This window comes from Corythoichthys intestinalis, chromosome 21 (genome assembly GCF_030265065.1).
Source record: "Corythoichthys intestinalis isolate RoL2023-P3 chromosome 21, ASM3026506v1, whole genome shotgun sequence".
Classification (NCBI taxonomy): domain Eukaryota; kingdom Metazoa; phylum Chordata; class Actinopteri; order Syngnathiformes; family Syngnathidae; genus Corythoichthys; species Corythoichthys intestinalis.
This window is the reverse complement of record NC_080415.1, coordinates 39,952,691-39,976,906: the sequence shown is the minus strand read 5'-3', so window position 1 is coordinate 39,976,906 and position 24,216 is coordinate 39,952,691. Positions and strand designations below refer to the sequence as shown.

General features: G+C 40.2%; 2 protein-coding genes across 2 annotated transcripts in view; one reads left to right on the top strand and one right to left on the bottom strand.

The window, feature by feature from the left end:
• LOC130909946 (ras-related protein Rab-26) overlaps positions 1–21,795 on the top strand; it is a 56,864-nt gene extending 35,069 nt beyond the window's left edge. Inside the window, exons 6-9 of the mRNA XM_057826901.1 lie at positions 14,859–14,924; positions 15,514–15,570; positions 17,069–17,145; positions 19,300–21,795. Of these exons, the coding sequence (XP_057682884.1) occupies positions 14,859–14,924; positions 15,514–15,570; positions 17,069–17,145; positions 19,300–19,402 (303 nt within the window). The 3' untranslated portion in view covers positions 19,403–21,795. The remainder of the gene's footprint in view (positions 1–14,858; positions 14,925–15,513; positions 15,571–17,068; positions 17,146–19,299) is intronic.
• On the bottom strand, positions 2,568–7,820 carry LOC130909947 (uncharacterized). The gene is made up of 2 exons (XM_057826902.1): positions 7,767–7,820; positions 2,568–5,147 (listed from the first exon to the last, which is right to left on the bottom strand). Exon 2 carries the CDS (start codon positions 5,125–5,127, stop codon positions 4,198–4,200), a length of 930 nt encoding a protein of 309 aa, XP_057682885.1. The 5' UTR covers positions 5,128–5,147; positions 7,767–7,820; the 3' UTR covers positions 2,568–4,197.
• Positions 21,796–24,216: the final 2,421 nt, after the last annotated feature.

Sequence of the window (24,216 nt, the reverse complement as noted above, 5' to 3'; positions counted from 1 at the left end):
GCTTCCAGCCCGCACAGCAGATTTGTACCCAAGAGACCCCTGCCTGTTCATCTCAGTGGGCCAAACCCAGATTTAGAAACCTGGATCCTTCCAAAGTTTTCCCAAAAGCCAAATACTGCATATTTGTGTGTATTCAAATTAGCTTAGGTAAAAATAGGCCCATAGGCCCCAAAAAAAAACAAGATATAAGCTTTAGTCAACTTTGTTCATCTTCATTTTTCAAGGGACTATACAGGATTTTTTAGCGTTAATTTAAAATACTTTCCTACTCTGTAATTCACTCTCCTTTTACCAATGCCCTGATGAGTACACAGAGATTTGTCATTTGAACTGACATTGCTCCAAAAAGCCCATTTTCTTACCTTCAATTGAGAGGGTTCTGGGTGAAAACGGGCCTGAGCACGTCCACGTGCGTCCAGGCGGCAACAGCGCTGTTTCACCGAGCCTCTGACTCGTCTCCACTTGGCAAAAACACTTTTCTAACTGAAGACTGTATCATAGCATATTGCACCATGCCCATATTGAACCATGTTTGAGTGCTTTCCTATAACCTTGAATGATCACAATGTGCTACTATTGCTTATCAGAGACTGTGCTATGACTCACTCTCGTACCAGTAACAGTGTGCTTCATATTAGCGTTTGCTATAATACACAGTGGGTTGTAAACCCGAGATAAATTCAGCTGCCGGACCAGAGTATGTTCAGCCTCGCGCAACTGCTCCCCACAGACTGACATATATCCCTGATCTCTCATCACCTTCTCGCTTCTCGGATCAACGCGAGCAGCATGTCTTGTCATACCGCAGCTCAATAGTCTACTACGTACGTAGTGTAGCCTTGAGTGGGCCAGAGCGGGGTCAAACCATTCTCTGCTAAGACAGCGGGGGGGGGGGGGGCGTTGTACAAAAAAAGGAAAAAATATATATTTGAAATATTTAATATGTTAGTTTTTAAGTATACAGTCCCTGACAAAAGTCTTGTCGCTTATCCATATTGTAGAAACAATTGCTAAAAACCTGACTTTTAATGATTCAATTGGTTTCAGAAAATGGCTCATATGAAAGCTAAGACCCTCCCAAATGATGTTGAATGTACAAAAATATATTTCTTTCACTGAAAAAACATTTATCATTTAATAAAGATATAAAGGTCAAATTTCGGCAAGACAAACTTGTCGCGGACAGAAAGTAGGGTGAAAATTGATCAAAAAATGTACTTCAAATATGTTACATTACATAAGCGAATTAAGTAGTGGTGCGGTGAGATCCAAATTTAAATATTTTGTATGACTTCCATGGGGTTGATGGACTGCATCCATGCATTCCGGCAAGGATTCATACAATTTATTGATGAAGTCATCAGGAACATCAAAGAAAGCAGTCTTGCATGCCTCCCAGAGTTCATCAACATTCTTTGGTACGTCCTCCATGCTTCCTCTTTCATCCTGTTCATGTCTGGTGACTGGACTGGCCAGTCCAGGAGGATCTTTATCTTCTTTGCCTTGAGGAACTTTGAGGTAGAGATCGAAGTATGCGATGGAGCACCATTCTGCTGCAGAATTTGTCCCTTTTTATGGTTAGGAATGTAAGAGGCAGCTAAGATTTGTTGATATTTCAGAGTATTTATGTTGCCTTCCACCCTGCAGATCTCTCGCACACCCCCATTCTGGATGTAACCCAGACCATGATTTTGCCGCCACCACCAAACGTCACTGTTTTCTGAGTGAATCTCAGATCCATGCGGGCTCCAGTAGGTCTCCAGCAATATTTGCGGCGACTGTGGTGTAATTCAATGGAAGATTCATCAGAAAAATCCACGTTTTGCCACAAAACAGTGAAGTTTGGTGGTGGCAAAATCGTGGTCTGGGGTTACATCCAGTATGGGGGTGTGCGAGAGATCTGCAGATCTGAAATATCAACAACTCTTAGCTGCCTCTTAACCATAAAAGGGGACAAATTCTGCAGCAGGATGGTGCTCCATCGCATACTTCAATCTCTACCTCAAAGTTCCTCAAGGCAAAGAAGATCAACATCCTCCAGGACTGGCCAGCCCAGTCACCAGACCTGAACAGGATGAAAGAGGAAGCATGGAAGACGAAACCCAAGAATGTTGATAAACTCTGGGAGGCATGCAAGACTGCTTTCTTTGATGTTCCTGATGACGTCATCAACAAATTGTATGAATCCTTGCCAAAGCCCACGGAAGTCATACAAAATATTTAATTTGGATCTCACAGCACCACTACATAATTCGCTTATGTTATGTAACATATTTTGGTATTTGAAGTACATTTTTTGTCCAATTTCCACCCTACTTTCTGTAGGCGACAAAACTTTTGTCTTGCCAAAATTTGACCTTTATGTCTTCATTAAATGATGAATCTTTTCCAGTGACACAAGTATATTTTTGTACATTTAACATCATTTGGGAGGGTGTTAGCTTTCATATGAGCCATTTCTGAAACAAATTGACTAATTAAAAGTCAGGTTATTAGCAATTGTTTCTACAAAATGGATAAGCGACAAGACTTTTGTCGGGGACTGTATTGGCAAAAAAAAAAAAAAAAAAAAAAAAACAGATTGCACATCTAGCACCATCAATAGCTAACATGTAATCAGTACAGTATCGGCTTCGGCCGAGACCACACAGCCGGTTGTCGCAATTTGTATCGGAAGCCAAAAAATGGTATTGGTGCAACACCACTTTTTTTTTAATCTTTTTTTTTTTTTTTTTTTTTTTTTTTTTTTACACTAAATGTGAATAAACCTTTAAATCACCAATGAGCATTATAGAATAGTAAAGAAAGGCTTTATTGGATTGTAATCTTTTCTCTTACAAAATCTCTTAAGCTTTTGTAATTACCGTAATTTCCCGAATATAAGGCGCACCCGTGTATAATGCGCACCCCACATTTACTTGTAAAATCTGGGGGAAATTATTGTACCCGTTTATAACGCGCACCCTAATTTTAGCACCAATAAATAGAACAATACAAGAAAACAGAGCTAGTGTATAGATACAGAGATGTCATTTTACTGACTGGTGAAACACAGCACAAGCATAGCACATTGGTAGTTCAAAACATTACCGTAAACTGACAATATTTACGCTAATAATATGATTTGACAACTTCTCCAACTTACCAGAATCTAGGAGAAAACAAAACAGATGTGACTTTTCTTTTAAAGGCTGCTGTATAACTTGCTCGTTTCCTCATGATGAATAAATGTTTCTTCCATGGATTGATACGGTAAAATGAAAGTGAGAACGTAAGTCGGAAATCCGTGAGAGGTCATCGCTGTCAACACGACAGTAACAAAAGGAATCTATTGTTATTTGGGTTTGAGTTTCCCGAGGGACCGATATAGTTGACGGACACAGGAAGTGTGTGTCCTTACATTTGTTATGGTCCGAATTGCGGAGCTGCAATAAACGTCGACTCAAATGAGTTCAAGAAACTAAATTCTGTGCTTTATGAAGAGTGAAAAAAGCAGAATTTAACACAGACGAAATCATTCGGCCGATTAGAGTGAAGTATTACCGGAAAAAAATGGTGACGTCACATACCGTAATGGTCGGCAACGGGTCGCCGCATACGTTTCTTCAACACAACGTGGCCGTGTCAATGAAAAAAAATCGGTTTATATATATATATGTAATACATATATATTTCTGTCTCCATCCATGTACCCTTTATAATGCGCACCATGAGTTTACAAGTTGATTTTGGGGAAAAAAAGGGCGCGTTATATTCGGGAAATTACGGTATTCATCACTTTTTAAGCGCATACCATTTATGTTGGCGTAGAGCTCGTGATGCTTCTCAACCAGGGCCGGCCCAGGCCATTTGGGGGCCCTAAGCAAAAAAATGCAAAGGGGCCCATATTTTTGGCCCACCATTTCGTCACAGTGTACTGTGAAACCCATACATGCAATCCAACCCATACGTCCATATTTTGTATATTAATCAGATTTTGTTGCACTGCATACTTCAAACTTCTCACCCCAAATGATTGTCAGTACTTACAGTAGATAGCGCCAAACCTTTATCTAAAAGAGGAAAGAAAGAATTAAGGAAGAATTTTCAATTTTTTAAAGCTTGTAATCAAGTATCAAAATTCACAAAAGTCAAATAAAGCAAACTGCAGTAAACAAAATAGAATATAAATTAAACAATTGCCAGATTTGGGGCCCCCTAGTGGTCAGGGGCCCTAAGCAGCTGCATAGTCTGCGTATTCGCTGGGCCGGCCCTGTTCTCAACTTGTTGCGTTTTAGCTTTCGGCTGTATTACGCTATAAATAATTTCCTCTTGACCATTTTTTGGGGCAGCGCACATTTTCTGTTTCCATGAATGAGCAATGAGTTGGGCTATTTTTCTCGCCAGAGGACTTTTTAAGGGAACAGCTGGTGGCTTTTTGCCCGGCTGAGCGTACGCTTCGCCGAAGACGTCGTCCGGTTCATCCGAGCCGACGATCGGGCGTAGACGCACATCGCGGAGTTCTTCGAGGGTGACGGCGGGCGTGGACCTGAGGAAGGCTAAGGAGTCCGAGTGGTGGCGACGGGATGGTTTACTTTTGATAGTTGCAGGATCAAGTGGAGTTGTGGGTGATGTGTTGGCGAGGCGAAAATTGGCCTCGGGGAGCGGTATCTGCAGAGATAACCGATTACTCTGAGCCCGATTGGAAGACGTGCTGGATTTCGGGCGTAACTTCCAACCGAGAGGGTCGTGGCCAGTTATGGCAGATGTCTGCACAATGGAAGAGCAGGAAGGATTCATGGAGACTATCCCAGTAATTGGACTGGAGTAACGTCGCGGATCGCGAGATGGAGTGTGGCATCTGAGAAGGGACACTCCCCGCTCTGGAGGCTGTGGTTCCCTTACGTTTTTCTTGACAATGATGACAGGCGAGCTGTTGTCGTGGCAACAATCGGCGGACCAACGGCGTTGATGAAAGCAGGAGGTCAAGCTGGGTGCGGAGGTTGCGAAGGCCGATCGCCGCCTGACTTCTTGTTTCTTTGTCGTTATAGGACCCCGTCTCTCCTCGCACACGTTTTTGTGACTGTCACAACAACCGGACTCTGCTGGACAGCCAGCGTCATTGTTAGCAGTGGAGCCTTTACTCATTTTGAAACATTGACGTTAGCCTGTGAAAGAAAGAAAATGCAAAAATAATGAGGAACTGTCGGTGCACTTCTTGACTACTTGAGTAATGTTTCCCAACTCATCACTTTTTCACAATAAACCTATTGCTACAAACATCCCACATCTATAATAATAGACATTTGTAAACTCAGAACTGCCTAACTGTCCATGCAGCAGGTATTCCATCAATTATCAGCATGAAAATGAACAAATCCAAAAAAGGGAGAGCTCCCCTGTGATCACATCTGTGTAACATACTGTAAATGGCTAATAGTACAGTGAGTGAAAGCCAAAGCCAGCTGCACAAAAATCACTGAACTAAATGGGAAGTGAATGCAGTTTCAGCTAGCAACTGGCCACCACACACCCATCAACACATTTCAACCAAAAAATATGAGCCCTTAGTGGGGAATAACACTTTGAACTGCAGACAGTCAGTGTTTTTCAAGAAAACACTACATTTTCCTTTCTCGGCCGCAAAAAAAAAAAAAAAAAAAAAAGGGGGGGGGGGGGGGGGTTGTGTGGTTTATGATTGAACAAACGCTAAAAAAAAAATTATGTGATTTTAGTGTAGTTCTATTCAAGGCACCAAATCAACTCTTTACACAAGACAAACTGCTCATATTTCCCTTAACAAGACAGTCATACTCTTAAAGCACTCACTCACATCTGTAACCAAAATGGACACATGGAACCAAAATAGCGGACTCCCTGTGTATTTTAAAGCATGGCGTCTTGAGACTTTTTTGTAGGTCTTCTCCTGATAGACATGTCTACCAAATTTCATGTAGTCAAGTTAAACTAGCACTCGGGGCTGATTTTTTTTGTTAAATTCTAGCACTTGTGACTGAACTAAAATGGACACATGGAACCAAAATAGCCAGCTCCCTGTATATTTTTAAGCATGGCTTCATGAGTCTTTTTTGTAGGTTTTCTCCTGATACACATGTCTACCAAATTTAATGTAGTTAAGTTAAACTAGCACTCGGGGCTGAATTTTTTGTTAAATTCTAGCAGTTTCGACTGAGCTAAAATGGACACATGGAACCAGAATAGCCGGCTGCCTGTGTATTTTTAAGCATGGCTTCTTAAGCTTTTTGGTGAGTCTTCCTTTGATAGACATGTCTACCAAATTTCACATGGCTAAATTAAACTAGCACCCGGTGCTGAATTTTTTGGGTTAAACTCAAGCAGTTTCGACTAAACCAAATTGGACACATGGAACCAAAATAGTAGACTCCCTGTGTATTTTAAAGCATGACTTCTGAAGACTTTTTTGTGGGTCTTCTCCTGATAGACATGTCTACCAAATGTCATGTAGTCAAGTTAAACTAGTGCCCGAGACTGAATTTTTTGTTAAATTCTAGCAGTTTTGACTGAACCAAAATGGACACATGGAACCAAAATAGCAGACTCCCTGTGTATTTTAAAGTAAGGCGTTTTAAGCTTTTTTGTATGTCTTCTCCTGATAGACTTGTCTACCAAATTTCATGTACTTAAGTTAAACTAGCACCCAGGGCTGAACTTTTTTGATAAATCTAGCACTTGTGACTGAGCTAAAATGGACGCATGGAACCAAAATAGCAGACTCCCTGCGTATTTTAAAGCATGGCTTCTTGAGACTTTTTGGTGGGTCTTCCTTTGATAGACATGTCTACCAAATTTCACGTTGCTAAGGTAAACTAGCGCCCGGACCAGAATTTTTTGTTAAATTCTAGCAGTTTTGACTGAACCAAAATGGACACATGGAACCAAAATAGCAGACTCCCTGTGTATTTTAAAGCATGGCGTTTTAAAGCTTTTTTGTAGGTCTTCTCTTGATAGACTTGTCTACCAAATTTCATGTAGTTAAGTTAAACTAGCACTCGGGGCTGAATCTTTTTGTTAAATTCCAGCAGTTTCGACTGAACCCAAATGGACACATGGAACCAAAATAGCAGACTCCCTGTGTATTTTAAAGCATGGCGTTTTAAAGCTTTTTTGTAGGTCTTCTCTTGATAGACTTGTCTACCAAATTTCATGTAGTTAAGTTAAACTAGCACTCGGGGCTGAATCTTTTTGTTAAATTCCAGCAGTTTCGACTGAACCCAAATGGACACATGGAACCAAAATAGCAGACTCCCTGTGTATTTTAAAGCATGGCGTTTTAAAGCTTTTTTGTAGGTCTTCTCTTGATAGACTTGTCTACCAAATTTCATGTAGTTAAGTTAAACTAGCACTCGGGGCTGAATCTTTTTGTTAAATTCCAGCAGTTTCGACTGAACCCAAATGGACACATGGAACCAAAATAGCAGACTCCCTGTGTATTTTAAAGCATGGCGTTTTAAAGCTTTTTTGTAGGTCTTCTCTTGATAGACTTGTCTACCAAATTTCATGTAGTTAAGTTAAACTAGCACTCGGGGCTGAATCTTTTTGTTAAATTCCAGCAGTTTCGACTGAACCCAAATGGACACATGCAACCAAAATAGCAGACTCCCTGGGCATCATAAAGCATGGCTTCTTGAGACTTTTGGGTGGCTCTTCTCCTGATTGACATGTTAACCAATTACCAAACTTCATGTGCCTAAGTTAACTCAAGAAAATAAATAACAAAACCAAATTGAATGTAAAATGCTCTTTACCTGCAATGCTGGGTTGAGCTGACCTCAGATTGTGTGCTCAAAACAAATGTTTTCATCACCTCCTTGATATTTGTGAAAGCTCCCCTCCACACCCAAAAACCAAGTCCACCCTTAACCACAACTTCCTCAAAGTGTGTTACACACACCTGCAAACATTCACCAGAGTTGGCACAAAGTAGGGACAATAAAAGGGAAGTTGAACATTGAGAAAGTGTTGTGCACCATTTTAAAGTTCAATAGCATAAGTGATTTACTTTGTTTTGAATCTGCTGACATTCAGACTTTTATTTTCTCACAAAAATATGCAGATGTTTACTGTTAGAGTTGAGCATAATGCATTTATAAACTAACAAGAAATATTTTTTTTCTGAAAGAGGGCTTTAGTATAGACTTCATAATGTATTTACAGGACACGGGGCGCAGAGCTGATAAATAGGGGGCCCGCATTGTTGGCGAGGCTGTCAAAGCTGAGTGGAATCACAGAAAAAGAGCTTTTTTGGGTGAACATTCTTGGGAATAAATGATTAAATGCAGTTAGCGTTAATTTTACGTAAATATGTCGAAGTTCAATGCTAGTCTGTTAGTGAATGTAGCTAGCGGCCGCCTGATGTAAACAGAGGTTTTCCAGTGAAAATATTGTGAATAAATGCTTAAATCCCCGAATTCTTGATAGATATGGACGTAAAACAGTCTCGATTCACTGTTAAAAACAAACAAACAAAAAAAACGTGCAGAAGCATTTGTTTTACGTAAATATGTCAAAGTACAATGCTAGTCTGTGAGTGAATGTAGCTAGTTGCCGCCTGATGCAAACGGAGCTTTTCCGGTGAAAATTCTTGTGAATAAATGCTTAAATCCCCGAATTCTTTGTAGATATGGATGTAAAACAATCTGGATTGTTGGTTAAAAGCAAAAAAATAAAGTGCAGTTAGTATTTATTTTACGTAAAAATGTCGAAGTACAATGCTAGTCTGTTAGTGAATGTACCTGGCGGCAGCCTGATGTAAACTGAGCTTTTCCAGTAAAAATTATTGAGGATAAATGCTCAAATCTCTGAATTCTTAATAGATATGGACGTAAATCTGTCTTGATTCTTGGTTTTAAAAAAAAGAAAAAGTGCAGTAAGCATTTGTTTTACATAGATATGTCAAAGTACAATGCTAGTCTGTGAGTGAATGTAGCTACTGGCCGCCTGATGTAAACAGAGCTTTTCCGCTGAAAATTATTGTGAATAAATGCCTAAATCCCTGAATTCTTTATAGATATGGACCTAAAACAGTCTCGATTCTTGGTTAAAAGCAAAATAAAAAAGTGCAGTTAGTATTTATTTTACGTAAATATGTCGAAGTAAATTGCTAGTCTGTTAGTGAATGTAGCTAGCGGCCGCCTGATGTAGACAGAGCTTTTTCGGTGAAAATTCTTGTGAATAAATGCCTAAATCCCTGAATTCTTTATAGATATGGACCTAAAACAGTCTCGATTCTTGGTTAAAAGCAAAAAAAAAAAAAAAAAAAACGTGCCGTTAGCATTTATTTTATGTAACTATTGTGAACTATGATGCCAATGCAGAAGCGACTAATTTCTCCCATTTTTATGACAACGTTCCAAAATGCATGCAGGGTACGAAAAATCTAATAATTACCTTGAATCCTGTTTGTATGCGGTAGAGCTTTCGTACCTTTTAAACAGAAATCCGGCATTAGATCGCTCCGTGCGGGTTTGTGAATAGTTCCTCTTGATGTGGGCGGCCCCCTACTTGAATGCGAGGCGCAGTGCATGACCGATCTGACCTGTCAATGCCATTATGAAGTCTATGGATGGGTGGAGAAAAGTTGTACTTAATCCTTTACAGTAGCCTGCAACAAGGAAGAGCGTTTCAAAAATCACTGATTAGATTTCCTTGTCTGGCCTCTCCATTTCCAGATGGCTAAAATCAATGTAAACAAGTCTGGCCCATTTCCTCATCAGTGTTAAAGCAGAAATTAAAACGCTGTTGTCATTTTCAGACTCAGCGATGCCATTTTTTTCCCCTTTTAATACTAAATCACTGCGTACTCGCTTCAATGTAAAGCAATTGCTGCCATGGCTTCATCTGACATGGCTTAACTAATCGGCCCCCATTGGGGTCAACTAGCGATAAACTCCTGGTCATAGAAAGAACACATTCCAACCCTCCCAAAATGAACAAAATCAATATAAAATATGACCTAATGAAACAAAGTCAGTTGACTGATGCAAAAGCTGACAAAAATTGGAACGCTATCGGGCCTCAAAGCTCTCATCTGACATCTAAAAATACATGCAATTCCGCAGACCCGCTTGCGTATCTTTGCTTTATAGATGAAAAAGTCTTTTGACCTTGACAACAGTCACAGTCCATCACATGATGGCTAAAGCGCACAGGCACAGGCGTCGTCTACTTATGCTCCCACACGCAGCATGAACTCTCATTCTTTGTGATGGCTTGGAAAGCTTGATCACATCCAATTTTAGAAGCTGTGTTCCTTCTGCTACTTTCTGGTAATCCACCCACTTGCAAGCAGGCTTTTCCTAGGCCGTCTGAGTAATTGGCAGGTCGTCGACAGTCAAGGCTGCTAGGTGCGACTATCTCGGCGTAATGAAGGGACGTAAACCCGAGCGAGAGGGTAGGAGGCTTAGTGTAACCCTACGGATGAAGACGAGGATTATATGAAAGGGATTCACTTGATGATATTCGCCGAGTAAGACGGAGGTGATCGCTATTAGGCGAGGGAATGAAAGTGTTTCATTTGATGTGAATCAATTAAATTGCCTCTGCTGCATCATCATCATGATCACATTTGTTATTCAACTTGATGAAAACTAAAACCATGGTTTGTGGTCATCTAGGATTCAGACTCAAAGTTAAAACATTTTTTGGCCCGGTAACTTAGATAATATTACATAATACCTGTTGACATTTGACCCATAGACTTCATAATGTATTGACTGGACACGGGGCGCGGGGGCCGATTCATAGGGGGCCTATCTCCGTTAAAGCTGACAGTGGAAACACAGGCAAAAAGCTTTTTCTGTTGAAAATTCTTGTGATTAAATGCTTAAATTCCTGAATTCTTTATAGATATGGACGTAAAACAGTCTCTATTCTTGGTTAAAACAAAAAAACCGTGCAGTTAGCAGTGTTTTTACGTAATTATTGCGAACTATGATTCTAGTCAAGGAAGTTAGCGGCTACCATATGTATAGAAAGAGCTTTTTCCGGTGAAAATTCTTGTGAATAAATCAACGGTTCTTAACCTTGCTAAAGGTACCGAACCCCACAAGTTTCACATGTGGATTCACCGTACCTTTTGGAATTGGATAATAAAGCATTTTTTTCCCAATTCAAAACCGATATACAGTGCCCTCCATAATTATTGGCACCCCTAAAAAAGTTGTGTTTTTTAGCTTCTAATATATATTTTTTAATTCAAATAATATGGGACCTTAATGGAAAAAAAGAAAAATCCGACTTTCAATACAAGTGCATTCATTCAGTAGGGGGAAAAAAATCCCACATAAAGAAAAAAATATTTGACATCAAATAATGTGTGTCACAATTATTAGCACCCCTGGTGTTAATACTTTGTACAACCCCCTTTTGCCAACAAAACAAGGTCTGGGGACTGAGATGGCCATGGGAGGAGCTTGATTTTGTGTCTGGTGAACCATTTCTGTGTAGATTTGGCCATATGTTTAGGGTCATTGTCTTGCTGAAAGACCCAGTGACGACCCATCTTCAGCTTTCGGGCAACAGATTTTGATTTAAAATGTCCTGGTATTTCAAAGCATTCATGATGCCATGCACCCTAACAAGGTTCCCAGGGCCTTTGGAAGCGAAACAGCCCCACAGCATCACTGACCCACCCCCATACTTCACAGTGAGGTATGAGGTGCTTTTCAGCATGCGCATCTTTCGTGGCACGCCAGATCCACTTTGGCTACGTTCATAATACAGGTCTTAATGCACAAATAACGATTTTTTCGTGTTTTTCCGACTCGAGTGAGGCATTAACTTGACAATCTGAACGTGACAAGTCGCATAGAACTGGACCATTTCAAATCCGATCTGGGTCACTTTCGTATGTGGTTCAAATCCGATCTGGGCCACATTTTTCCAGACTGTGGCGGCGGTCTGTACTGTCCAGTCTCTCAAATCGGAATTCATGCAGCAATTACATCATCAAAAGCGAGAGAGACGCTACGGTAGCGGTGCAGCTGTGCGTTATTAGCCCTTAGCTTGCCTTGAACACGGCTTTTTAGGAAGGGTCGGACTTGACAACAGTCATTAAAAAAAAATTAAAATGAGTTGAAGATAAGCCTGAGAATGATCGGTTTTCTCTCTGCTTTATATGAGCAATATTTCAACATTGCTTACACGGCCGAGAGTCGAGGCAAGCTGCCCGTATGTGTGTGTGACATGCACGAACAGTGCGTGCATGCTATCGATCCATATACTTTGAATATAAGCCTAGACGGGGATTATTTATGTCTGTTATTTGTGTCCTCTTTTTAAAAAGCAAAATATGATATCCCTGGAGTGACGGATGACAGTGTGGTCATTTGTTCTGATGCTTCTGCGCATGCAGGTCGTCTTGCTCAGCGCGTGTCGGTCTGCGAATTCGTGCGCATGCGTGATACTTGAGCGGTCCCAATGGACAAAGGCAGTCTGAACGGGCACGCCAAAAAAACAGATGTGGCAAAAAATCGGATTCGTGCATTAAGACCTGTAGTATGAACAAAGCCTAAGAGTGTTGCCAAAAAGCTCAATCTTTGTCTCATCTGACCGAAGCACACGGTCCCAGTTGAAGCCAGGGACTGTGTGTATTTTTGTGTGAGACCAAGATTGAGCTTTTTGGCAACAAACATTGTGTTACTGATAGTAGCCTTTGTTACTGGGGTCCCAGCTCTCTGTAGGTCATTCACTAGGTCCCCGTGTGTGGTTCTGGAATTTTTGCTCACCATTCTTCTTATCATTTTGACGCCAAGGGGTGAGATTTTGAATGGAGCCCCAGATGGAGGGAGATTATCAGTGGTCTTGCTCTTGGTCTTTCTAATAATTGCTCCCACAGTTGATTTCTTTACACCAAGCGTTTTACCTATTGCAGATTCAATCTTCCCAGCCTGGTGCAGGTCTACAATTTTGTCTCTGGTGTCCTTCGATAGCTCTTTGGTCTTGGCCATAGTGGAGTTTGGAGTGTGACTGACTGTTGTGGACAGGTGTCTTTTATACCGATAATGAGTTAGAACAGGTGCCATTAATACAGATAACGAGTGGAGCCTTGTTAGAAGAAGTTAGACCTCTTTGGGCCCAAGTACACCAGATGCATGATCGTTGTGGTTCCGGTCCGGTTCAGTGTTGACTGCATGCCACGCAGTACGTCAAAAACAGGCAAATCATACCGGCTGCGCACGGCTGCGGTCCGCCAACTCCGTTCCCTCGTGAGCGCTCGCGTGATCGCGCGCTATAATGTGCCATTTAAAACAACGAAAAACACACAGAGTCTATACTCATCAGAGAAGCAGAGAGAGAGAGCACATTTTTTCTTTCCATATTGATATTTTAGTTATGTATGTCTCTTAATTTCAGATTGACTGCATAATGTTGAGATCAGGGCTCCGTGTGTGGGGGGTAGGGGGCGGGGCCCTATTATGCCCCTGGTTGTGTCGGTGGGTTTATATCTTTGTGCACATTTAAAATTTATGGCACATAACATCTAATAGAGCTGTTATAAACAACTGTTGAATAATCTGTAATATTTATAAAATGGATAGCGAATTATATACTACATTAAAAAAATGGCGTACTTAGAATTTGTGTCTCAACACTGCAGATTCCTGTGCCCAGCGCAAACTGTTGGTTTTTCTATGAAAATTCAAATAAAATGTAGGAAAGAAAGAGAAACGTCTTGAATAGACCACCAGGTCGAAACTTGTGGGTGTCTCTTTATTCTCTTTTGTACTTTTCCCCCTCGACCCTGTATACAAACAGACATTGTGTGTGTGCCGGGCACGAGAATTTCTGCAGTGGAGCCACTTTCAGATACGCGTGTGTGTTGACACACGTCGTGTGTTTGATATCATTGCCAGAAAAACACACATAATAGGACACCTTGCAGCTTCCCTTTTAATGCTGTCCTTATAATAACGATCTGCTGCATCGTATATCACTTTGGGACTTTCCACCTGCATGATGAAACGTTCTTCGTCCATGTTTGCTGGTGTTTAAACCGTGAATAAGAACCTGGGCTGTTACGTCCAGGCCCAGCTCCGCCCATTTTGTCGGATGCGTGTCCGGCAAAAATAGAAAATAGCCTATACCATCCGGCGGGCTGCGGCACGCCGGAGATAGTCCGCAGGCAATCCGGAGCACTGACGCGGCATACGTTGAACAATAGGATATAATGGGAACGGATTGGCTCCGGCGCTATTTTTTACCGGAGTCGGACCGGAACCGCAACGATCATGCATCTGGTGTATTTGAGCCCTTAGACAGCCAGAAATCTTGCTTGTTTGTAGGTGACCAAATACTTATTTTCCACTCTAATTTGGAAATAAATTCTTAAAATTTCTTAACTTTTTTTTTTTTTCCCCCACATTCTGTCTCTCATGGTTGAGGTTTACCCATGTTGACAATTACAGGCCTCTCTAATCTTTTCAAGTAGGAGAACTTGCACAATTGGTGATTGACTAAATACTTATTTGCCCCACTGTATGAAATAAACATGCTTTTTGCGTTCATACGCACTTTTAATGATTAGTAATGCACCTGAAAAATAAACACTATTTTTTTCTTTGATAAATAAAGATACCGTACCATAGATATGGTATGTGTTCCTGCTTTATGTGCATGTGTATCACACTAGTCCACGATCACTCTTCCGGAAGGCTGCTATGTGAAGAAACACCTTTTGGAAGTGTTGATTGATAGGATAAAAGCATAGAGAGGTGTGACGGTAATAAGAAAAAGCCTAAAACTTTCAAACTGTAATTGATCTACTTGTGTGTCCCATTCATCTTCATTATCCCTCTCCACTAGTAAGAATGGAATTTCTACCTCTCATCTTTCTACAGGCCTGGTTGACGGAGATCCACGAGTACACCCAGCAGGACGTAGTCATCATGCTGCTAGGCAACAAGGTGAGACCTTGTTGTCAAAGCTGTAGATTAGAAGATGACTTGATAGATGGAGTCAGAGAAGAGTCAATATAGAGAAAGGAGAGAGAGTGCATTTTTATCTTTTGGGGCAATTTGTTCACAGCTTGGAAGGCTGCAGCTGATCCAAAATGCCAGATTTTACTACTTATACATCTCCATTAGTCCATATACAGTATATTATAATACCAGCACTCATAACTCAACGCGACTGTGTAAAGTAAAGGAGCCGCTCATATTGACAAGTTGAGAGTTATCGCCTAAGACGGCAGTACTCACTTCTATAAAGCATCCCAGACCACTTTTTTTTTCTTACTTACAATCTGTTCTCAGCTAAAGCAGCTGTGCACTATCTGGCCAGAAGAACGCAAGTAAGCAGAAAGTCAAACTCACCGTATGGACGGTTGTCTTAATCCCGTAAGAGGGCACAAGTCGCTCATTTTGGGAGGTGTTTGGCTTGGCTTGTTGGAGCGCTAAAGCCCGTAGAAATAAAAACATGGAAATTTGCACTGGTTTCTAGAAAGAGGTCGTTTTATGTGTTCAGCAAATATAAACACGGTCCGATGTTTCGCAGGCCGACTCTTCCCATGACAGGGTGGTGAAACGAGAGGAGGGAGAAAAGCTGGCAAAGGTAATTATTTGTTTTTTATTTGTTCAAATGAATGCTGCACCGATACCATTTTTTGGCTCCTTATTCATACCGATACCACGTTTTTCTCAAAATATATTTAAACTAGAAACTGCAATTTTTGGAGAAATTACTCTGGGTCTTTGCTGGGTGGAGATTCGGAGTGGGAACCTCTTGGTACCTCACGATACGCGATACAAAGCTCACGATAACGATGATCTGACGGTATGGCGATACAACGTTTATTGATACATTGCTCAGGAAATCATTCTAGGATATTCTACAAACAGGGTTAGGGTTAGAATTAAGAGATTAAGAGAAGTTAAGAGAATTAAGATTAAGAGAAAAACAAGCGTGTGAATTGGAATTAGATTATCACGAGTAGACGTCCAATCCGTTTGAACTGGGAGGGTGGCAGCCGTAATTTAGTTTATAAGTATATTTAGCTGTTTTTTGTTTTTGAACCATTTGTTCAGAGCATTGCAAAAAAACAAATAAATAAATATGTTAGCATTTCATAGCATTCAAGCTAGCGGACTTTTGCTATGTAATTTAGCCAATTGTTCTTCTGTTGTACTTAGATCCTCGTTATTATTATTATTATTTTTTTTTAATACCGTTTGAGGCTCAGCTCAGGTATTTAAATTTTTTATGTTCCTTATCCGATTACTATATCATTCGAACCAACTAGTTCATCGATTGATCGACTACTAAAATAATCGATAGCTGCAGCCCTAATAACATTATTTCTTCCTCTGGTTCTTGAACGTTCGATACTGGTATCAGAGTCAGTGCAACACTAGTTAAAATCTCTCATGCATATGACAAGGAAGACGCACATTCTGAACCTAACCAGTTCATGTAAAACGGTCAAATACCTCCCGGTGGGTGCTTCTATCTGGATTGGTGCGTGTAGTTATTTATTCATGGACACTCATATTGTTGTTATGGTTTGCATGGCTGATCAGAGAAGTGGGAGGGCTCGCTGACTTCATTTTCAGAGCCATTTCACTCAGAAGAGCGCTGAGAGGGGTGCGAGAGTTAATGTCAACATAAGTGAAAGGGGGGTGTTGCAGGAGCTTGTCAGCTGTCAGTGCAGGGACACGCAGAAAGACTATTGTCATGATAGAAGACACACGTTGAATATAAATGTAAGCAGAACTAACATAAGTGGTCGCAGCTGTGTTCCGCTTCATGAATACTACGCTCTTTCCTAGTCCATTTGACACCAAAGACCAAACATTCTTTCATTTGAAAAGAGTTTGGAAATCAAAATCAAGATTTTAAAAAAATAACAGCTTTTATGCAGCTTGGCATGCTGTCATTGCTGTTAAGCGACATTGCTGTTAAGTGATTTTTATGTCGCAAAAACACAAACAGCTATGCTTCGTTAGGTGGCTTGCATTCCATTTCTTCAGTGTTGCAGAGCTATATTAAAATATTCATTTAGAATGTATGGAAATTTTGCTACCAGAGGTGTTCTGTGTTTTTATGAACGCAGGAGTTTGGTGTGCCCTTCATGGAGACCAGCGCCAGGTCTGGACTGAATGTGGAGCTGGCCTTCACTGCTGTGGCCAAGTGAGTCACAAATAACCCCACAACGTAATTTCTTTTAGCTTTCAGATCACAACGCATTCCAAATTAACCATGGAAGATGGAAATCATGCTGGTTGTGTAGAAGGTCACATAGCTGAAATGTCTTCAGATTTTTGTTTGTTGTTTAAGATCCGTTAAAAGTTACATGTTCACATGCCCCTCAGTAAGTGTTTTTTGTTGTTGTCCATATACAGTGGTATTAAAAAGTATCTGAACCTTTTGGTATTTCTCACATTTCCGCATAAAATCACCATTAAATGTGATCTGATCGTTGTCAAAATGAAAAAAACAGTGTCAGTTTTAACTAAAACCACCCAAACATTTATAGTTATTCATATTTTAATGAGGATAGTGTGCAAACAATGACAGAAGGGGGAAAAATAAGTAAGTGAACCATCACATTTAATCATATGTGGCCCCCCCTTTGGCAGCAATAACTTCAGCCAAACGCTTCCTGTAGCTGCAGATAAATCTGGCACATGGATCAGGACTAATCTTGGCCCATTTTTCTCTACAAAACTGCTGTAGTTCATTCAGATTCCTGGGATGTCTGGCATGAATCGCTGTCTTTAGGTCATGCCACATCATCTCAATGGGGTTCAACTCCGGACTTTGACTTGACCACTCCAGAATGTGTATTTTGTTCTTCTGAAACCATTAAGAAGTTGATTTACTTCTGTGTTTTAAATCATTCTCTTGTTGCAGCATCCATCCTCTTTTATAGCTTCAACTGTCTGACAGACGGCCTCAGGTTTTCCTGCAAAACTTTTGAATTCATTCTTCCATTAGTGATTGCACGTTGTCCAGGCCCTGAGGCAGCAAAACAGCCCCAAATAATGATGCTCCCTCCACCATGCTTCACAGTGGGGATGAGTTGTTGATGTTGTTTTTTTCCTCCACACATGACGTTGTGTGTCACTCCGAAACAATTCAACTTTGGTTTCATCAGTCCACAAAATAACTTCTGTGAAGTGTCTAAGTGCCTTTTGGTGAACATTGAACAAACAACAATGTTATTTTTAGACAGCCATGTCTTCCTCCGTGGATTCCTCCCATGAACACCATTCTTGGACGTATAGTTGATGTATGCACAGAGATATTGGACTGTGCCAGTGATTTCTGTAAGTTTTTAGCAGACACTCTAGGGTTCTTTTTTACCTCTCTGAGTGTTCTGCGCGGAACTCTTGGCGTCATCTTTGGTGGACGGCCACTACTTGGGAGAGAAGCAACAGTGCCAAACTCTCTCCATTTGTGACAACTTCTCTGACTGTCGATTGATGAACATCCAGACTTTTAAAAATGGTTTTGTATCCTTTCCCGACTTAATCCAAATCAACAATCCTTGATGGCAGGTCTTCAGACAGCCCTTTTGACCAAGCTACGATGCACATCAGATAATGCTTCTCATCAAGACAATTCTTACCTGGTGTAAGTTTTATGTTGGGCAGGGCAGGTTTAAACCACTCGTCAGTGATTGGGCACACACCCGACTTAAATGTTTGGTAAAAATTGGTTTCAATTGCTCTTGAAGTCTCATTAGACAGAGGGTTCACTTACTTATTTTTCACCCTTTTGTCATTGTTTGCATGTGGTCCTCATCAAATATGAAAACCTATAAATGTTTGGGTAGTTTTAGTTAAAGCAGACACTGTATTTTCATCTGTGTGATTTTGACAAAGATTAAATCACATTTGATGGTTATTTTATGCAGACGTGTGAGAATTTCCAAAAGACTCAGATACTTTTTCATACCACCCTCAACTTTTTGCCAGTAAATGGCAGCACATTGTGGACAACAAAGATGTCATAGCAATGGACAATTGTACATCGCACCAAACCATCTTCCCGGAAAAGTCTGTTGAAAAACAGAACATTTGATAAGGAAGAAATAATTATCCAAATTACATCAATATTTATTCAGGCATCATCCTTTCAACAATAAAACACTCTTACTTGAGTCTGGTGTGTCAGTACATGAAATATAATTAGCTTTGTCCTAGTGACGCTCATATTTACTGAGGTCGATCTCATCCAGGGACAAATTTGATTCAATCATATTGGATCAACTCTGCATTTTGATGTCGCAGTATAACTTGCTGCGAACAACTGCAAACATAAAATGTCTTTCTTTGTTAGAGAGCTGAAGCACAGGACCATGAAGGAGCCCGACGAGCCAAAGTTCCAGCTGCAGGAGTACGTCAACAGAGAAATGAGGACTGCTGGCTGCTGCCGCTCATAGGTCATGTGTGTGTGCGTGTACATGAGTGTGTGTAAAGGTAAGCAACAGATGTGAAGGGGTTGGACAAGAGAATGGAAACACCATTTGGCATCACGGTAATTGAAAATAATTGTTAAAGCATAGACTTCATAATGTATTGACGGGACACAGGGCTGATAAATAGGGGGCCTGCATTGTTGGCGAGGCCGTCAAAGCCGACAGAGTGGAATAACAAAGAGCTTTTTTCGTTGAAAATTCTTGTATATAATGCTTATATCTCCAAATTCTTTATAGATACGGAGGTAAAACAGTCTCAATTCTTGGTTAAAAGCAGGGGGAAAAAAAAAACGTGCGGTTTGCATCTATTTTATGCAAATATGTCGAAGTACAATGCTAGTCTGTTAGTGACTGTAGCTAGCGGCTGCCTGATGCAAAAAAAAAACTTTTCCAGTGAAAATTCTTGTGAATAAATGCTCAACTCCCTGAATTCTTTATAGATATGGATGTAAAACTGTCTCGAATCTTGGTTAAAAGCAAAAAAAAAAAAAAAAAAAAGAGCAGTTAGCATTTATTTTACGTTAATATATCGAAGTACAATGCTAGTCTGTTAGTGAATGTAGCTAGCAGCCACCTGATGTAAACATACCTTTTGTGGTGAAATTCTTTTGAATAAATGCTTAAATCCCCAAATTCTTTATAGATATTGACGTAAAACAGTCTCGATTTTTAGTTACAAGCAAAAAAAAAAGAGCAGTTAGCGTTTATTTTACGTTAATATATCGAAATACAATGCTAGTCTGTTAGTGAATGTATCTAGCGGCCCCCTGATGTAAACAGAGCTTTTCTGGTGAAAATTCTTGTGAATATATGCTTGAATCCCCGAATTCTATATCGATATGGATGGGAAAAAAAGTCTCGAATCTTGATTAAAATGGGGACAAAAACAGTGCAGTTAGCATTTATTTTACGTAAATATGTCAAAGTACAATGTTAGTCTGTTAGTGAATGTAGCTAGCGGCCACCTGATGCAAAAAAAACTTTTCCTGTGAAAATTGTCGTCAATAAATGCTCAAATCCTCAAATTTTTTATAGATTTGGGTGGAAAAAAGTCTCGATTCTTGATTAAAATCGGGGAAAAAAAAAACATTGTAGTTAGCATTTATTTTACGTAAATATGTCAAAGTACCATGCTAGTCTGTTAGTGAATGTAGCTAGCAGCGACCTGAAAGCTAAAAGAAGGCTTCGTAACACAAATTGACAATTTATTCTGAGTCGACAGCAATCATACAGCACAGAGAGAGACCCAGTTGAGGATCCAAGGTCACCATATCACAAGTCAGCAAAAAGGTCCCGAGAAGAAATGACAATGATTAGTTAAACTTTCAGTCGTTTTGAAGGGTCTCGCGGTGCGGGCTGTGGGGGCGAAGGAGGGTGTGTTTGGGAGTTATTTAGGGTTATTGTCTGTTTGTGGATTGGACAGGAGAATTCTGGAGTTACTGTTGTCAGGGCAACGAGGGTTGTGGATTTTGCCACTTCTGCGTCAAAGGGGCTCTTGCAACCTTAGCAGTCGTGTTATCAGTTGGATATCAGGTGTTCCTTGTGTTGGGACAGGGTATCCCGCCATTTGTTCTGGACTATCCGGGAGAACTGATTGCTGTGAAAGTTGGTGGTGCAGACGTGGGTTTGTCAGTTGCATGACGCACACGTTGGGCTGCCGTGATAAGAAGGCGTCATGTATCTCTTATGCCCTATATTGTGCCAGTAAATGACCTCGGGGAATTGAGGCAGTAATTGCCGCAAAAGGCGGACCTCCACCATATGAAATTTGATTTTTTTTTTTTGTAAGGTGTTTCGATGATTTTTGTCCAACCTCTGTACACTCACGTAGACTATAAATGTGTGTATCCTAGTTTAATGTTCCTCTGAAACTGTGAATGTAAAACTGAGCTCTTATAGGCAGACTTAGGCACACATGCATGCATGCACGCACGCACAAAACCACTTGCACAGTTTGATTCTCTGTGTTAGTCCTCCCTCGCAGCGTCATGAATGTGTCCTGTGCTGTGACGTGCATATTTTTGTGAACTGAAGCTTTGTAGTCTCGTTGAATTAGAAATGTAGATCATTTGAATATTCACCTGAATGAAAGCTGACAACTTTGTACAGATGTTTCATTGTACCAAATGTAAGCTGGTTTTGTAAAAATCTGTTAAATGAACGTATATTTGTTACCAGCATACACTGTGGATCCTGCTAATGTGATAAATTACACTACATTATATATGCAGTTTAAATGTTTAAGTATTTAAATACTAAACCATTGTACAGTCAAATTCTCATTCATTTACTGTTAACCTTGTAATACACATATATACGAAAACCGAATGGAAAGGATGTTTACATTAAAGAACAATGAAGCGAGCATGTCTTCCTGTTCACTCTAACGTGGATTTCTAGAAAAGATGGTACTGACATCTTGTGGTAGGAAACTGCCGTTACACTCACGGGAGGATCACGTCAAAGAATACAGTACAATAGAAAGTTTCTTTATAGCAGAGGCGTCACTAAACCTAGTACAATACTGGGGCACTAATGAGACAGCCCCCCCCCCCCCCCCCCCCCCACACACACACACACACGTTTTTTTTTTAGTACGTATCTACAGAGGTGGGTAGTAATGCGTTAAATTTACTCCGCTACTTGAGTAACTTTTTGATGAAAATGTACCTTTACGAGTACTCTTACTATGCCATACTTTTTACTTTAACTTGAGTAGATTTGTTAAGAAAAAAGGCTACTCTTACTCCATGATTTGGGCTACACAAGTGGTTACATTTTTCCTCTTTATTCCACATATTAGATTTCACTTTTTTTTGCCAGGGATGCCAACATTAGCCCAACCAGTTTAGGGTCTAACCCTAAACCAATGAGATGTTGCAACCAGGGTTATTCCGATCATGTTTTTTTGCTCCCGATCCGATCCCGATGGTTTTAGTTTGAGTATCTGCCGATCCCGATATTTCCCAATCCGATTGCTTTTTTTTGCTCCCGATTCAATTCCAATCATTTCCGATAATTTTTCCCGATCATATACATTTTGGCAACGCATTAAGAAAAAAATGAATAAAACTCGGACGAATATATACATTCAACATACAGTACATAAGTACTGTATTTGTTTATTATGACAATAAATCCTCAAGATGGCAATTACATTATTAAAATTCTTTCTGTGAGAGGGATCCACGGATAGCAAGACTTGTGACTTTGATTACTGTGACTAAATATCGCCATCTAGTGTATTTGATGAGCTTTCAGTAAATGATACTGCAGCCTTTCAACCCAAATGCATGATGGGAAGTGGACTCATGACTGTGCGTAGTGCTACCAATTGATATATCTTCTCTGCGTTGGGATATGACATAAGGGGTTAAGAAAAAGTTCAACTGATACCTTGCTTCCCCACATTGCTTCCCATGATATTTCTAATCGTAGGGAGAGGGATTGTAAGGCTTTAGCCAATTTAAGTAAGGCTCCAAAGGCTGCCGAAATTCACTGTACTCATTTTACGCTGTCTTTTATCTCTCTATATAGGTAAAACGGCGCCATTACAGATGGAGCACGACAATGCGTGAGTGGGTCGTGCAGCGCATGCATTAATTGCGTTAAATATTTTAACGTGATACATTTTTTTAAAAATTAATTACCACCGTTATCGGCATAAAGTTGATAACCCTAGCTTAAGCCTAAATAAAGACTCTGGATGAGTGCAACATAAATTGTCTGTAACGTTAAATACAATTAGAAAATGATTTAATTAAAAAATATACAGTATATATATTAAAAAAAGGCATGGCTGACGATTTTTTGCCGGTTCCGATGTTTTGAAAATGACGTGATCGGACCCGATCATGCCGCTTGATCGGGACATCTCTAGTTGCAACAATAATCACATGACTCCATTATACCAATTAAACTCGAGCTTGCTGTTCTATGATCGCGGCAATCACATGGTATCTTTAAAGCACTGTGAAAAAAAATGAAGTATTTGAGCGCTGCCCTCAACATGACTCGAAAGCGCAAATTTTAATCTCCCAGTTTTTTAATTGGCACCGATTGACCACGGCAAACAGGAGATATGATCCTTTTAATTTCATAATAGGAACGATAAAGGAACTAGTCATCTATTCAAACTGGGAACTATTTTCTCCACTAGAGGGCACTCCTGCTCTTTGGACGAATGATGCTTAATTTCTGTATTTTTTTTCTCTTGCCGGAATTCAATGATTTTTTTTTTCTTCTGTATTTCTTTAGCTTAATGTGGGTATGTCATAGTATATTGTACAGTATAATAATAACAGTTCATATAGATAACTTTGTGCTGAGAAAAAAATGCCATTATTAAAGACAAACATTGTAAGTCAATCATTATCACTCATTACTTGAGTATTCTTTTCACCAAATGCTATTGCTCATTTTTTTCCCAGAAAATGACTGCAATTGCAAATGCGTTGGTAGTAATATCTTCATTTATTTTGCTTGCAATGAAGAAATACAAAAGAGAGTGTGGGGGGGGGGGTGTTAAATTCATTATCATTTTACACAAAACTCCAAAAATGGGCCGGACAAAATTATTGGCACCCTTTGAAATGTGTAATGTGTGTGTAATTAACAGCACCTGCTACTTCCCTGTGGCACATAACAGGTATGGCAATAACTAAATCACACTTGCAGCTGGTTAAAATGGATTCAAGTTGACTCAACCTCTGTCCTTGTGTGTACCACATTGAGCATGGAGAAAAGATAGAAGACCAAAGAACTGTCTGAGGACTTCA

Excerpts from the sequence above, each read along its gene's own strand:
- LOC130909947 (XM_057826902.1), bottom strand. The coding sequence starts at position 5,127 with ATGAGTAAAGGCTCCACTGCTAACAATGACGCTGGCTGTCCAGCAGAG.